Source organism: Cavia porcellus, unplaced genomic scaffold, assembly GCF_034190915.1.
Source record: "Cavia porcellus strain 051 isolate PalLab524CR breed Dunkin Hartley unplaced genomic scaffold, mCavPor4.1 scaffold_31, whole genome shotgun sequence".
Classification (NCBI taxonomy): domain Eukaryota; kingdom Metazoa; phylum Chordata; class Mammalia; order Rodentia; family Caviidae; genus Cavia; species Cavia porcellus.
The window spans coordinates 32543003-32560349 of NW_026947514.1; the positions used below are offsets into that span (position 1 = coordinate 32543003).

Consider the following 17347-nt stretch of genomic DNA (forward strand, 5'->3'; position numbering starts at 1 on the left):
CGGCGCGGCGGGGGAGGGGCGGCGGCGCCCGCGGGCGTCCAACCCGGCGGCCTGCGGAAGGGCCGCGCGGCGCGGAAGCGCGGCCGCAGCTGAAGACCAGCTGCTGTGGGAGGCGGAGACGCCGAGGGAGGAGCCTCCGGGGGAAGGGGCGGGGGAGGGCGCCGTCGGGAAGCCGCGAACGCCGCCGCGCGTCTGCACACCTCGCTCTCGGCCATGGCTGGTTAAAGCACCATCCGGAGCGCCGCGCAGCGCGGGGGGAGGGCCGGGCGGGGAGCGGCGGCCGCGCGCGAGGCCGAGGGAGGGGCGGCGGCGCGAGCGGCGGCGGCGGTTCCAGCATGAAGAGGAGAGCTGGCCTGGGGGGCAGCATGAGGTCAGTGGTGGGCTTCTTGTCCCAACGGGGCTTGCATGGGGACCCCCTGCTCACTCAGGACTTTCAGAGGAGACGCCTGCGGGGCTGCAGAAACCTCTACAAGAAGGACCTCCTCGGCCACTTCGGCTGTGTCAATGCCATTGAATTCTCCAACAATGGAGGCCAGTGGCTGGTCTCAGGTAAATCAACCCCCTTCCCCTCCCCGCGTCTCCCCGTCGCTCTCCCTCGCCGCCCTCCGTCCCCACCCCTCCCTCCCTCCCTCTGCCCCTCTCCAGCGGTGGGAAGATTTGGTGTCAAATTAAAACCATTGCAGGGGGAGGGAAGGAGGGAGAGGGAAGAGAAGGTGTCTTCTATTAAAAAAAAAAAAAGGACCCAAAATGGTTGACAGGTCCTGAATTCGCTTTATCCCAAGTGCAAAGTGATCTCTCCTGATGACCGCCCCCTCCAGTGTGGTTCGGGGGAGGGAGCCAGGTTACCGCCTGACAAAGTTTGACGGCAAACTCTTCCTCCGCGTACTTGAAAAGGTCCGGGGGGCATTTTTGGGATTTGCAGGGGGAGGAGGCCGAGCCGCGCCGCGCCGCGCCGCGGGCCAAGGGAGCGCGAGCCCCTGTCGCGGGTGTCATGGAGAAGGGCCCTTGGGGCCGGGCGGTGACAGGGCCGGACCCCGAGAGCCAGGGGCTGCCACCGAGGTTTGGCGGGGGAGGGGGAGGGGAGCGCTCCGAGGCCCGCTCCATCTCCGTCGGTCCTGTGGCGACCTCTTCCGCGTCTTGTTTTTATTCTGGTTTGGCGAGTGGCGAGGGCTCGGAGGCTGAGGGGCACCAGCCGGAACTTGAATGCGCAACTCGCGAGGCAGGGGGTGGCTGGGCGACCCCCGGGAGACTTGTTGGCGGGAGCTCGACCCCCTCAGCCCGCTTTCCCGAGGCCGCCGTTGCAGGTGGTCAGCGTTTCTCCGCCCTCCCGCCCAGTGGGCCCTGTTTGCCCTGAGGCTCGCCCTCCGGTGTGGGAAAGTGGTGAAATCGAGGCCGGGGCTCCGGCCCGTCGGTGTAGGCCTCGCTCTCCCGGGGCTCCTAGCGACAGGCAGCTGAATCGATAGCCTATTGCTCCCGGGGAGGCCCCGACCCAGTGGCGGCGGCGGCGGTGGCGGCTAAAGCTGTCGCGGGGGAGGTGCGCCTGCCGCCGGTGGGGGCGCTCGCCGCCGCTGCCCCCTGGGTTCGCCGCCTGAGGCCTGGGCGGGTGGGGAGGGGCGTGAAGGGGGAGGGGCGGCTCCCCGTAACCCTGCTCCATCCGTCCCTTTTCCTACTTTGGGAGGCAGGAACCGGGATCCCAACGCCGGATGTGGCGCTTAACTTCACCCAGGTCGCTCCCTGAGGCTTTCTAATTTGCATAAGTGGGCAGCTCGTAGGATACTTCTGGGATCACTGCAAAGCATCTGTCTTCTTCGCAACTAACTGTAAAAGTGACACCGGGGCTATAGTCCAGTTTGAGAAGACCGAGATAGGACTTCTGTGATCATTTCATGATAAACCTGGGATTTCTCCCGAACTGACCTGACCTTTCCACCTCAGATCGTTTTCTCTTGGATTAGACAGAGTTTGGTGCTAGATCATCCCGGGAGGAAACCTGATATTCCACTTCAAAGCAGAGCCCTCCCCCCAAAGCTTCCATCCCTCACACGTCGTGTAATTGTTTTTTTCACTTGCGTCGTGTAAATTTTTATATGATAAAAGGCAAAAATGGAGAAATACCTCCTCCTTAAAGGAAGCAGTAGGCCCCCTCCTGTATATGTTCTTAGGTACATACTTCAACAGAGATATTCCTAGACACAAGTCAATATAGGGAGGATGTTAGGGTACTCTTAGACAACTAAACTAATCCAGCAAATTAAATCACTGCCACTCCTACATTGCCTAGTTTAACACACTTAAAATAATAGATTTTAAAAAATAATAGATTTATTGAAATATAAGTTACATATCATACAACTCAACCATTTAAACCTAATACATTTTAAAAAGTTACCTCCATTCTCTTTTAGGTACTTCCCTTGTCCTTTTGGGTGTGTAGGGTGTGAGTGTTTTGCTGACAGTCCAACCAAGAGCCTGGGTCCTAGTGTTTACACACAGTCTACCTCCACCCCTCCCCCAGTCCTACTTACTTTATCCTTGTATAGGATCGTCCTCTATTATCGTCCTCTATTCTGCATATTAAGTGAATTTTTAAAAATAATCTTGGCCAGTTCATTTCCTTTAATTTAATTTTAGCCTGTAGAAGATGATGATGTTTTGCACAGGCAGGCTGTGGTTCTAAGGACATCACTTCCTTAACTTTTGTAGGTCTAGGTTGCCCACCTCTGTCCGCACTTCCTGGGTTCCAGCCTTTTTTTCCCCTTGTTCCTCCCTGCTCCTCCGCACTTCCTGTAGCTCAGTTCTTCCTGTTTCTTTTTTTTTGTCCCTCTGTACTTATTCCCAACAGCAGTCTCTTCCACTGGCCCCTCCAGTTTGGCTCAAATATACCTAGCATTTTTAAAATTTGTTTTCTGTACATGAAATTTTAGTTAAAAGCTTTGTTAGCTACTCATTTTCCATTATGAGTACAACTTGTGCTAACAGAGTTCCTCCTGCTTGTTTCAGATAAGGAAGCCCCTTTGGGGAGTCTTAATACACCTTAACTACTTACAGCTAATTGAATTTTTTTTTGACAAGTCCTTCAATAATGTTTCTGGGTTTAAATTATCTGAAGTGGTGTGTTTACAATTTTTCTTATCTATCATGGTCTCATATTAACACTAATTACCTGGAGGGAGCACATTAGTATTTTGAGGTTAGTGCTATCTATATTCTTAATAATTGACAAGAATATTATTAACAATAGTAAGGTGGGATATCAGACTGTGGGATGGTAGTACAGTTTCTTTTGTGTGTTTTATTATTGTTCTGTTGCATCTGTGTTAAAGCCCTTACAACTGGTGATTGAAATGATAGATTTTCACTGTTTATTGTTTGTACTTACTAATTGTTTGGGCAAGGTCACATTCTAGAGGTCAGTATGTAGTATTTGATAGACTTTACTTATACCCAGGGAAAAATATTTGTATGAGTTCTGTGGCCCTATAAGACACTGTTGGTTAAGGCTGCATCCCTTCTCTGTCCATTAGGCGAGCCTCTTCCAGGCACAGTGAGGCCAGCAGATGGCAAAAGTAAAGCAGAGAAAATCAGGACTGAGAAAAGATGCTCTGCTGGGAACTAAGATTATGACAGCAACAAGTGGGAGAAGGTTGGACACTTTAAAACACTAAAATATTTTGAACTAAACAGTATTCTTTTTGGTGTTGTCCAGAAAAGGGCATCACTATGATACCATGTAAAGCAGTGTAGTATAGTTAACATGGTTAAAATTGTTGGGGCATGTAATGGGTGATCTTAAACTACTAAGTCTCTGTGGACCTGTGGGCCTGTGGGCCTGCCTACCTGAAAGGTTGTTGTGAAATCTACATTAGGCAAAGTATAGAGTGAGCATTGAACTGAATGCTAGTCTCAGAAAAAACTGAGTTATCTTTCCTTTTTGTGATTATAACACGTTATCATTCATAGCTGACACTTGTTATTACACTGTGGATAATAAATACATGCAAATTGGGCCAACAGGATAGTTTTATGACTTTGGGTTGTGAAATGGAGAGCCCAGTGTGATATGGAAAGCCTGTCTGGGATATGATGTCATGTGATTTGAGTTGGAGACTTTACCAGTAGCAGATTGTCATTAGGTGAATCATTTCATTCCTCTTCTGTAAGATGGGTTTAAGAGATGCTGTAACTATTCACAGAATGGTAATCATTTTTGTGCGTGTGTGGTTCTGGAGATTGATGCCAGGGCCTTTGCATTTGAGCTACATCCCAGCCAGCCCCCTCCTTCCTTTTTATTTTGAGACAGGGACTTGCTAAGTCACTAAATTTCCCATGCTGGACTTGAGTTTGCAGTCCTCCTGTGTCAGTTTCCCAGAGTGCTAGGATTATAAGTGTTGTGCCATCATGCCCAACTTCAATGAAATGTTATGTATGAAAGTACCTTAATAAATTACTTGACCAGGAGTGAATGTTACCTTTTTGTAAGTCCAATTTATGCTGAATGATTATATGTATATTAGTGTTTTTAGAAGCAGAGTAACGTTGTATGTCGAAGTGCTTCTTACAACAAAACAGCATTAAGGAATTTAGGGTCCAACAGGCAGAGTCTGGCAAAAAAAAAGTATACCCCAGGAAAAGAAAAACTTGTGCAAGTATTTTAATGCTAAATTTATCAAGACATCATAAGATTAATATGTTATCTTTTTTTTTTTTAATTGGTACCCGGGATTGAACTGGATTAACCTGCTTGCAAAGCAGGTACTTATGCCGCTAAGCTAAATCCTCAGCCCCTAATATGTTATCTTTGGCCTCTACTATTATAAGAGGTGCTTAAAAGTAATGAACATTAATTTCCAGACATTTATTAGTGAGGCAAACTGCTAAAGTGTGTATACATATTTTTGGTGGACTCTGTATTTTAGGTGATAAACCTGATTTTACCTTTTAGGTCTTTGGTATACCTCCTGTGTATGTATTTACTTACATATTTAGCAGTGCTGGAGATTAAAACCAGACCCTTTATCACTGAGTCACATCCCCAGCCCATTATGTAATTTAATTTACCTTCTTTTCTTAGGCTTTTTCTTTCTCCTACAATGCAGTACTTTATATGATTCATTTCTCATTTTGAAGATAGTGAACATATTTTTGGGAGCTGATTGAAAGACCAATCAGAAAGTACCATCTTTTTGTTGTTGTTGTTGTCTTTTTTGGTTTTTATTGGTACCAGGGATCGAACTCATGACTGCCTGCTTGCAAGGCAGGCGCTTATGCCGCTGAGCTAAATCCCCAGCCCCCAGAAAGTACCATCTTATATATATGACTTGGACTATAACTTTGCCTTCTTATATCTTTTAAAGGGTTTTGTGCAAACATTCTTCATATTAAACAAAAATAAAGATTTGGCTTTGAGAATGAGACTTGCTATATTATTATTTCCCTGTCATTGAGTTTTAGAGCTTTGGGATCTGTAGAACCAGCAAGTTAATAGCCCATTAGGTGAAGTTTATGAATTATAGTAAGAGATTATAATCTGTGTGTGTGTGTGTGTGTGTGTGTGTGTGTGTGCACGCGCGTGCGCATGCATGTGCACACACACTTAGGAGTAAATATAGGAAAAGTACCTCTAGGAGCTTTTCAAATGAAATTATGCTGTTTTAGCAACTGTGCTGTGTCAAAGTGTTATATAGGAATTGGAATGAGAACAGGCATTTAGTTACTTGGTAATGATATTCATAAATGGAGCTAAGTAGTTAGCCTATTTCTGTTTCACATGGACCTCTAACCTGCTCGCTATAGACAGACATTGGAGTCAGACTGACTGGGATGAGTATAACTCAACACTACTTATTAACTATGACACCTTTGACAAATCACTTATCTTCTTGTCTGTTTCCAGATAAGGGCAATAACTTACAAGATTTTAGTGAAGATTGAATGAAATAATAGGAGATGAGATGCTGGATGTGGCTACACACTCTTGTAATCCCAACTACTTAGGCTGAGGCCGGAGGATCAAAAATTTGAGGCCAGCTTGGTCAGTTTATTGAGGCCTTGTCTCAAAATAACAGGATTGGGGATGTGGCTCAATGGTAGACTCCCTAGTACCATAATCAGTCAGTCAGTGAAACAACATAAGGGCCTGCAGTTGCTATGGGTTTATTGTAGAGTGGGTGCTGTTGCTTCTGCAGCTGTCACTATTCTTTTTTAATTTTCTGGTTTTTTAAGACAAGGTCTTACTATGTAGTTCAGGCTGGCCTTGAACTCACTATGTGGAACTTGCATTGATTTTCTTGCTACAGCCTTCCAAATACTGGGATTACAGATGTGTGTCACCATGCCAGGCTTGCAGCTATTATTATTTCAGTGGACCCTCACAGAAAATTTAAGAGATTGGCATCAATACCTAACACTTATTGATCATGGCACATAGTATACAGTATGACAAACTGAGAAGTTGTTCCGTGAGGAACAGTTAAAAATGCTTTGAATAAAGCTGCACTTAGTACTATCAGAATATTATTTTTTGTTTTCTTCCAGAGTTTAGGATTAAAATCAGGGGATGTTAGGCAAGTGCTCTACCACTGAGCTACATCCAGAGCCTATCAAAGAGTAAGGATCAAGTAATAGCAGCGATTACAACTATATGCTAAATTTTACTTCTTAATAAAGCAATATGAATAATTATAAGTATACATTATTTGCCTCACTTGTTCTTCAGTCAGCTTGTTAATATCTCTCAAAAAGACAAATTTAGTATTATATCTAGGCTTGTCACTTCTGTTTTAAGAGGACCCTGGAGAAATTCAACTGGCAACTGTTAGTCTTGTTAAATATTATAATATTAACACTCAGAAAGTTGTCTTTGTAAACTGTAAGTAAGTAGCTATAATTCCAGGTACTCAGGAGACTGAAACAGGAAGAACCTGGACTATTTATTTATTTACATATTTATTTTTATCCGCATCGGGGATCAAACTCAAGACCACATGTGTGCAAGGCAGGCACTTACGTCGCTGAGATAAACCCCCAGCCCGACCCTGGACCATTAGCAAAACCTTAATTCAAAATAAATAAAAAGAGCTGGAGATTGTAGCCCAGTGTTAGGTAGAGTACTTGCCTTGCATATGCCAGGACCTGGGTTCAATCCCTAACACCACAATTTAAAAAACAAGAAAAAGAGGTGTCTTTACGTTCAGTATTGTTCAAAATATCATTATTGACTGGAGCTTTGTTGATGTGTTTTTGATTGTTAAGTATTCTTAGAGAAAGCAATAGCCTCAATTATACATCCTAGTATCATATCAAATGCAAGTGTCAGCCTAGGTACAAGTTATACTCATTTACCGATGAAAATTATTTGGAGCTGACAAGAGAACCCAGGACCTCTAGGAAGCTAGGCATACCCTTTTATCACCGAACTAGATAGACCTTCAGCATTTTTGCTGATATTTGGATTTGATTGTAAAGTACCGTTGGGATCATTTAGACCAAGGAAACTTTATTAATTAGTAAAGCATCATGCACATATGGATACTGTTCTCTGAATTCCAAGTTAAGAAGTGGGTATATATTTTTTTTTAATTTACTGAATGACGACGTTTGTTTATAAGAGCACTTCCATGCTGATAAATGTGGTGCTTGTTTTAAGCTTTTTTTTTTTTTTGAAACAGGATTTAGCTATATTGTCCAGGCTGATCACAAACTTCTAGGCTTACGCCTAGCTGAAGCTTCTGAGTAAATGGGGTGGGAGGTGCGTGAGGATGCAGAGTTTTTTTGTTTTGTTTTGTTGTTGTTTTTGGTTTGGATTTTTTTGTTTTTTGGTTTGGGTTTTTTTTTTGTTGTTGTTGTTTTTTTTTGCAGGCTTTTGCTATGCAGTTCAGGCTGGCCTTCAGCTTTCTTGTGTAGCCTAGGCTGGCCTTGAACTCATGGCGATCCTCCTGCCTTAGCGTCCCAAGTGCTGAGATTACAGGTGTGTACCACCACCCTCAGCATGTTGTTTTTAAATTTTTTTGTTTTCACTTTGGTGGTTTCAGTAAAGAAAAAAGTAGTTATATTTCTTATTTTTGTCTGAATTATATTTAATTTTTTTTAGTCTGAATTTAGATATAAAAGGGTAGAGTCAAGGGCTTCTAAAATAAAGGAAATAGAGTTTGGAAGGGCTGTAACACAGTGGTAATAATAGTGCTAGGTAGGATGTATATCTAATATACACAGAGGCTTCTATTTCCAAACAGCCCCCCTACAAAAAGAGTTATAGGAAATAAGTATAATCCTAGTTGTCTTCAGGCTGAGGAGAAAGATTGCCACAAATTGGCTGCATAGGGAGATCCTATTTTATTTTATTTTATTTTATTTTATTTTTTTGTCTTTTTCCTTTTTAGCAGTACCGGGGATCAAACTTATGACTGCCTGCTTGCAAGGCAGGCACTTATGCTGCTGAACTAAATCCCCAGCCCCTGGAGATCCTATTTTAAAAACAAACAAATTAAAAGAAATTCCTAATTCAAAAGAAAATTAAGAAATCATCTGTCCTCAATTTTCAGTGCCCCGGGGCTGGGGATTTAGCTCAGCGGCATAAAAGCACCGGCCTTGCAAGCAGGCGGCCGTGACTTCGATCCCCGGTACCGATAAAATGAAAAAGACAAAAAAAAAAAAAAAAAAAAATTTTTTTTTTTCCAGTGCCCCACACTGTTTAAAAAAATGGTATTTCTTGGAGCTGGGATTTAACTGGGTGGCACATCACCTTCCTAGCAAGTGTGAGGTCCGGAGTGTGATTCTATTACCCCCACCCAATAGTGATTTCTCATAATGAAGACTAAACCTTAGATTATTAGATTATTGAGACTATGAAATTCCATATCTTTTCTGTGCCATTCTGTTCCTTGGGAATTGTATGAAAAAACCAATTTTATAAATAAGAGAATATTAATAGTTATTACACTATCATCTTCAGGTAGTGTAAGACATGAATCAAAAAGATTGTTACAAAAAGTCAACACAAAGCTTTCTTTTAAATGAATAAGATACATTAGTAGTATAAATGAATCCAATTAGCATGTATATTGAAAGACTTTTTAAAAAATGGAATTTGTGGTTTGAGGAAATATTTAAATATCTCTGTTTCTTATTTATCTCTTTTGTTCTTTGTGTTTCTCATATAAGAGAAATTGCGGTATTTGACCTTGTTTATCTGACATATGTCACTTAACATTATGTTCTAAAGCTGCATCCATTTACTTATGAATGTCTCAAGCTGATAGCAGTGTGGTACTCTATTATGTATAAACACCACATTTTCCTAACCCATTCATCTATCAATGGACATGTATGCTGTTTCCATGATGTAGCTATTAGATTTGCATGTATCCCTGCAAATATGATTTTAACTCTTTTGGGAAGATACCTAGAAGAGGAATTGACAGGTGAAATGGAATTTCTAGTTTTAGGATTTTTTTTTTTTGGTCTTTTTGAGACAGAGTCTGACTATGTAGTTTAGGCTGGCCTTGAGCTCATTTTGTAGCTCAGGTTGGTCTTGAACTTGCAGCAATCCTCTTGTCTCAGCTTCCTGAGTGCTGGGATTACTGGCATGCACCACCACAGCCAGCTTCTAGTTTTAGTTTTTCAGCAATCACCACATTGATTTCCATAGTGGTTGTATACTAATTTATATCCCCACCAATAATGTAGTAGAGTTCCCCCCCCCCGACATTCTTGCCAGTATTTATTGTGATTAAATTCTTTGATAATAGCCATTCTTTCTGTAGTAAGATGGCATCTCAGTGTAATTTTTTTTTGTCCTCTGATTTTGATTTATAATGGTTAGGTTACTGTTTTCCCAAGTTTGGGTATACAGTGCAAACTGAATTTAAGTAATCTTTGAATGAATATTTACAATTAGGTAATACATTGTTATACACAGAAAAGAATAAATTGTTGTTTAATTGCTTAAGGTAAGGTTAGAATTTAAAAAGTTAATTTAAAAAAACAATGATGCCATGTGTGGTGGTGTGTATCTGTAATCCCAGTACGTGAAAGACTGAGGCAGAAAGATAGCCGTAAGTTTGAGGCCCAAGCTGGGCTACATAGTGAGTTCAAAACCACCCTTGACTGCACAGCAAGATCATGTGTTAAAAACTTAAAAAAGAAAAAAAAAATAGTGAAAGTAAAATGGATTTGGCAGAACTTAAGGTGGTCGAGATTGTAGCTGGGGCAGTACTGCGTTAGGGAACCTCTTCCTCATGGAATCAGAGCTGGAAGGATCTTCATTTTATAACAGTCTGGAATGTAGAGAAGTGACTTGCCCAGGATGGTTTGGTGAGTCTTTGACAATCTGGATTTAGATAGGGCTTATTGCTTTCAGGCAAGTACTGGTTCCTACTTTGTTTTTGTATTGCTTTTTTTTTCTTTTGGTACCAGGGATCGAACTCACAACCTAGCACTTGCCAGGCAGGTGCTCATGCTGTTGAGCTAAATCCCCAGCTATTTTTGTGTTTCTCTTTTTCTTTTTATGAGGCAGGGCACATTTTCTGGATCTCTTAATAAAGAATCAAAAGCTGAATGTTAGCAATTTCTGGAGCACATGTATAATTCCAGTTGCTTCTTTTAACTAAATTATATCTGCTTTGCTGTAAATGAAGTTAACTGGTTTTACTTAAGTATGTTTACTTATTCATGAAAATATTTATTGGCAGCTGAGCCTGATGGCACATGCCTATATAGTCCCATCTACTTGGGAGTATGAGATTGGAAGATCCCTTCAGCCTAGGAATTTGAGGCCAGTCTGAGCAACATGGCAAGACCTTGTCTCAAATCAAACCAAAATTTTAAAAATTTGGTTGAGCTGTATCTTAGTGATAGAGCGTATGCTTAGTCTAAGTGAAGTCCTTGGTTGAATCCGTAGAATGTCCATACCACCACCCCTACCTTATGCAAAAAGAATAGCATGCATAATATGTGCCTCTTGAGTCAATAACTTTTTGTTAAGGGTCTCACTGTGTAATGTAGGCTGGCCTTGAATTCATTATGTAGCCCAGACTAGACTTGAACTTTTCTGGTGATCCTCCTGCCTCAACCTTTCAAATGCTGGGATTACAAGCATGCACCACCACACCCAGAAATCTTAATAACTATTAAGACTACTGTTATTTAATATTTTCTTTAGTATTTAATATGCGCCAGGCCTTCTGTTAAGCTCTTATCTTATTTGCACAGAAAATAATGTATCTGTAGTCTAGAAAAGCTTTGAGATGTGAAGGTACAGAAATGTGATAAGAAAAGACACTCACTGATAAGTAACTGCTGAGAGTTGTGTAATGCAGAGAACAAGCAAAGCATTAATAGAAAAATAGCTACCAGAATCCATTGTGTCTAAAATGAAGTGAAATACAGTTTTGGGGATGACTAAAGATTTTTATTGTCTTTGAAGAAAATTTGGTTTTAATAATTACTTCCTAAGTTTTTGCTCTTTAGCTTTAACACTTAGTAGTCACCACTGCCATTATAATCTTCTCAAATTTAGCTCTCATTATCTCATATACCCTGTTGATCCCTAACAGATCTGTAGCATTTCTCACTGCCTACCAGATTAAGTAGGAATGCCTTATCTAATGATCAGCTAAGACATTGCTGTTTGCAATAATAAATGTGTTAAATGTTATGTTATTAAATTTAAGATAGCTAGTATTTGAGCATGTCATTCACTTATCACATGTTACTGCGTTTAGGGACATTTTATTGCTAGCCATATTTATATACGTGATCACATCTAATGTTTAATTGAATCTTTTCTAAGTATAACTAGTACTATTTTCCTTACATTACATATGATGAAAAAATTAAGTATTTATGAAAGCTTCTATAGTTGTGAGCCTGAATTTCTATGTTGGCTCTTCATGTACTCTGAGACACACTGCTAACTGCTCTGAAGTCCTTACAATTTTATACGTATTTTTCAAGAAGTTTTTTTTTTTTTTTGCCTTCATTCTCATCTCTTAATGTTATTACTCTGATACTTTACTAACACTTTTTCTCTCTTATGTGCAGGTGAAGGAAGAGGAAGGGATTAATGCTTAAGAGACAGAGCAGTGGTTATGAGGCAGTGAACACAGTTCTGGTCACAGCCAGAGTATGTAGGCCTGAAGCCTTTGTGCTAGAAATTACTTACCAGAATTCTGGTCTTTGTAGTCATCTGAAGTCTTCCCCCTCACATTTTCTATCCATGCTTGCTTACATAAACCATATGACAAACACCCATTGGGTTAACTCAGTTTAATTAGGACTAGTGAACTCTTTATCAAGTTGATTCTACTTATCCATTCACCCAACTAAAAGTGCAAACTGAGCCTATAACTTGAGATTGATAGCTACAGAAAGTATGCTGGCTGAGTACAGTTGGCTGAATTTCAGTCAACAGAAATAAAAGTATGAAGCCAGGTGTAGTGCCACGTGTCTATAATCCCAGCACTTTTAGCACTCAGGAGGTTGAAGCTGAGGCAGGAGGATCATTGCAAGCCTGGGTTACAAAGTGAGCTCAAGACCAGTTTGAATGCATAGTGAGATCCTGTCTCACAAAACCAGCCAACCAAACAAACCAAAGGTATGTTTCCTCACATTATTATACACAGGGAAAAATTCTATCTGAGGTTTAGATGAATAATATGTTGCAGAATCAAGTACTTTTTAGAAGAAGATATAAACGTAATGGGCTCATTTGCACAGGAATAAGTCGTTTGGAACACTGTAATAGACATGAAAAGGGAGTTATAAATAGTAGACCAGATGAAAAACTTACTTGATCCTTTTTTTTTTTTTTGTCTTTTTCCTTTTTATTGGTACCTGGGATCGAACTCACGACTGCCTGCTTGCAAGGCAGGCGCTTATGCCGCTGAGCTAAATCCCCAGCCCCTACTTGATCCTTAATACACTTAAGGCATAGTGCTCTTGCAGTTGAGTAAAATTTTACTCTTGTTTCTGAAAAAGCATTTCATTTCCAGGGTCCTTCATTGACTGGGTAGGTGAAAAAGGTTGTTTTGTAAGGTCTGATCTTAAACTAGATTCTTCAATTTGTTTTTGTATTTTGGTACGTAGGATTGAGCTCACGACCTCAAGCTTACCAGGCAAGTACTTGAACTACTGAGCTAAATCCCACACCCTATCAGTTTTAAGTTAGGAATTTTAGAGAAAGACTTGACAGTAGTTGGTCAGTTTAGTTATCTTCTTATGTTTTCATATACATTTTTTGCTACTTTTTATTTATTCCTGGCTCCTTGTAGTGTTAAATACTAGAGATTCTTTCATTTTCCTGTGAAGTAGAGTTGATATTCATTGGAGGTCAAGTCTATATGCTCTTAACATTATTTCCTTGTTAGAATCTGTATGTTTGTTTATTGATTGATTTTTTTTTTTTTTTTTGAGACAGGATTTTATTATGTAGTCCAAACTGGCCTTAAACTTGCAGTGACCTGCCTCCAAGTGCTGATGTTACAAGACTCCGCTACTACATCTGGCTTCCTGTTAGTGCCTTTTTTTTTTTTTTGAGATAGGGTCTTGCTGTGAAATACAACTTGGCCCTGAGTTTGTTACATAGCTCAGGCCAGCCTCAAACTCAAGGCAGTCCTCCTTCCTCAGCCTCTCGAGTACTGGGACCACAGGCATGTGCCATCATGCCTAGCATTAGGGCCAATTTCAATATTAAAGTTAAGGATTGAGGATGTAGCTTGTGTACATTATATATGGGGACATAATATATGTATATCAATCCCCTGCATCACAGATAAATGAATAAAAATGAAAGTTAATGTTGTAGAAGACTGAGCTATGTAGGTCAGTGAGAAATGACATTTGAGGAGACGGATAGATCCAGTAACAGGGATGATGTTGGCAGGAAGGCTGATTCTCACCTTTCCTTCTGCCTTTGCTGAAGCCTCCTGTATGATGGATGACAAAGTGAGATGAGATTACCTTGCAAGCGTGATAAGGTAATTGCTGGTCTCCTGCCTGCTTTGGTGCCTGCTAGGGTCCTTTATAATTAAGGTGACCATATATCCTGGTTATTGTCCTGGTATAATATTAGCTCTCTTTTCATTCTTAAAAAGATTTCTAGTTTGGATAATAAATTATATAGTCACCTACATATAATCTCAGTTGTCTGATATTCAAATTAAACCATTAGGAATATTGTAGGTTCTTTAATAAGTTAACTCTTTCTTTATACATCCTCTTACAGTTCTTGAGATACTGTTACTCATGGTACTTTTTTTTTTTTTATCAGTAGCAGGGATTGAACTCACGACCACCTGCTTGCAAGGCAGGTGCTTATGCCGCTGAGCTAAATCCCCAGCTCCTGGTACTTTTTAAGTCACCTATGAGTTGTTGCTCTTTCCAGAGTTAATTTTGAGGAAAGGCATTTTTGAGGAATGATTCTGTACTGAAGTGGGGCTTTTTTTCTGAAGAGATTTTAATCAAAATTAGATACTGCTATTAAAATCATGCTATAAGCCAGGCATGGTGGTGCATGCCGGCAATATTAGCACTCAGGAGGCTGAGGCAGGAGGATCATTGTGAGTTCAAGACCAATTTAGGCTACAAAGTAAGCTCAAGCCTGAACTGCACCCTGTCTCAAAAAGATCCCCCCTCCAAGAAAAAAAAAAAAAATACTAGGGCTGGGGATTTAACTCAGTGACACAAGTACCTACCTGACAAGTGCAAGGTTATGAGTTCAAACCTGGGTACCAAAAAATAAAAATTTTTAAAAAATCATACCACAGATTTAATTTTATGAAGTATTTGTCCAGTATAAGAGTCTTTCAATTATATAAGTTAGCCCTGAGAAAGGTTTTTAGGATTGTACCTTTTCAAGTATATGGCCAGTTGGCTGTAGAATGTCTTTCATGTTGTGGAATGGCGTGATTAAGGAAATTTAGAGGTCCGGTTAGAGTCCTGATTTTACTATTCTTGTTTCTGATACTTGTCTCCGTAAAATGACAGAATTATGCTTCTTATATTTTTTACTCTATAATCTCAGAATTTCACATCTGGAAATGATTAATGATCACGTAACCAAAGTCTTTTAATTTTATATGAAAGTTGAGAATCCCTAACCCAAAAATCTGAAATGTCAAAATCTGAAACTTTTTGAATGCTAACATGATGTGATAAAAATACTTGTGAATTTTTTGTTTCATCTTATATCCCATTCAAGATACCTTATTATATATGTGCAAGTATTCTAAAATGTGAAAAAATCCAGTGTCCCTAACACTTCTGGTCCCAAGCATTTTCCTTAAGAGTACCCAGCCTGTTTAAGGAAACAAAGGAGCAGAGGTAAGATGATTTGCCCAGTACCTCACAACTAGTACGTAGCAGAAACAAGATTAAATTGGGGCCTTCTGACCTGTTCTTTGATAGAGAAAATCATAAAAAGGACTTGCAGAAGTGAAGTGTTAGACACTTTTAGTAGCTTTGTCTGTGTACTCAATTTGTAGTTTCGTTATCTGTAAACACAGTTGTTTTGCTTATATTGGTAGTGTCTCATTATTTTACAGATAAGTAAGTAGAGGCAGACTATCAGTCAGTTTGCTCATCTTGTTTTAATTCTTAGCCTGTGAGCTATGCTTCTTATTTTGTAGTCTTTTATTTCCTTCCAAGAATATTACTCAGGAGGAGGAATTTTTTGCAAATCCAGATACCTGTCAAAATCATGTTCTACAACTTCTCTCATTCTGAATTTTTTTTTTTTTTTTTTTTGGTGGTACTGGGGATTGAACTCATGACCTTGTGCTTGCCAGGCAGGCACTTATGCCACTGAGCTAAATCTCCAGCCCCTCATTCTGAATTTCTATTTGTCTTGTATCTAAATTCTTTTTTTTGGGGGGGGCTTGTATCTAAATTCTAATTGTATTTAGTATGTAAGGCCAAGTAGCTAACTGTTACCTCTGAGAATTAGGTCTCTTTCTTTTATAGATGTCTTTTTTTTTTTTGTCTTTTTTGAGACGGGGTCTCCTATGTAGTTCAGGCTGGCCTTGAGCTGACTTTGTAGCCCAGACTGGTCACGAACTCACAACGATCCTCCCACCTCAGCCTCCCGAGTGCTGAGATTACGTTTTTCCTTTTATAGATGTCTTGACAAGCTTGATGGGTTGGTGGTGATACTTCATTATTTATTTGCTGCCATAAGTGGCTGAAGCATGTGCTTTGTCTGAGAAGAAACAACTTTGGGTGTTTGACAGGTTCAAGCAGCCCTTGATTTAATTTCAGAGCTGACATCCCTGCTTACACCTGGTAGTATGTCTTCCCAGGACTGAAAGCATTGGGGCCTGCATTGGTTCAGCCCTGGAATTACTCAAGTAGAGAAAAGAAAACTTTATTATGTTCATTTGCTTGTACAAGGAATTTTGCAAAAGTCCAGTCAGGCAGTGCACTTACATACAAAATCAAAAAAATCAGAAACTGTTCGGAATGAAGAGTATCGGTAAAGGTATTAGGAAAGGTTAATTCCAGGTTAATTCCCTGTGGCAGAAAAGGTGAGACAGGAAAGGAAGACAACCAGAGGTCTGGGAGTTTATACCTGACAAAGTGTATCTACTACTTTAATTTCCCTCTAGATTCTGACTGTTGAGTGACACTTTCAAAACGTGTTTGTTTAGTGCCTTCCTAACTTACTTGAGGAGCTTTGGACATGTCACTCATTTCATACTTTATTATTAAGAATGTACTATTGAAACATACAAGTAATTGACATGACACATGTAAGATAACCCTCTATTCTTAACTTTTAAAAATGTGTCTTCAGGGGCTGGGGATTTAGCTCAGCGGCATAAGCGCCTGCCTTGTAAGCAGGCGGTTGTGAGTTTGATCCCCGGTACCGATAAAAAGGAAAAAGACAAAAAAAAAAAAAAAAAAAAAAAAAATGTGTCTTCAGGGCTGGGGGAGCTCAGTGGCTCAACTGCTTGCCTGGTAAGCACAAGGTCGTGAGTTCAATCCTCGGTACCAAAATAAATAGATAAATGAAATGTGTGTTCATAAACTGGATACAGTGACACATGCTTGTAATCCCAGCACTTTGGGAAGCTGAGGCAGGAGGATAAATTCAAATCTTTTAAGACCTTGTATCAAAATATAAAAGATAAAAAGGTGGGAGATGTGTATAGTTCAGTGTGAAGGCCCTGCATTTAATCCTCTGTACTGTTCCCCAAAGGTATCAATGAGAAGAAATGCAATTTAAAGAAAAAAAAGAAGTAATCTCACTTAGGATGCCAATTGTTAACATGTGGACATTTAAATTAAGATTGGACCCTTAGGCCATCTCTGCATTTTTTTTTTTCATATATCATTGAATAGTCTTCAAACTTTA

General features: G+C 40.3%; 1 protein-coding gene across 3 annotated transcripts in view; it reads left to right on the forward strand.

Annotated features, from left to right (window-relative positions):
- Nucleotides 1-216: 216 nt before the first annotated feature.
- Dcaf5 (DDB1 and CUL4 associated factor 5) overlaps nt 217-17347 on the forward strand; it is a 109166-nt gene continuing 92035 nt past the window's right edge. The window contains exon 1 of one of the 3 annotated variants that reach the window (XM_063240991.1): nt 217-370. Coding sequence is in view for 2 of the 3 variants with exons in the window: in XM_063240992.1 (XP_063097062.1) it covers nt 336-549 (214 nt within the window). In the remaining variant the exon portion in view is untranslated. Of the gene's footprint in view, nt 550-17347 lie in introns of all 3 variants that reach the window. The other 2 variants (XM_063240992.1, XM_063240990.1) reach the window with 2 other exon arrangements.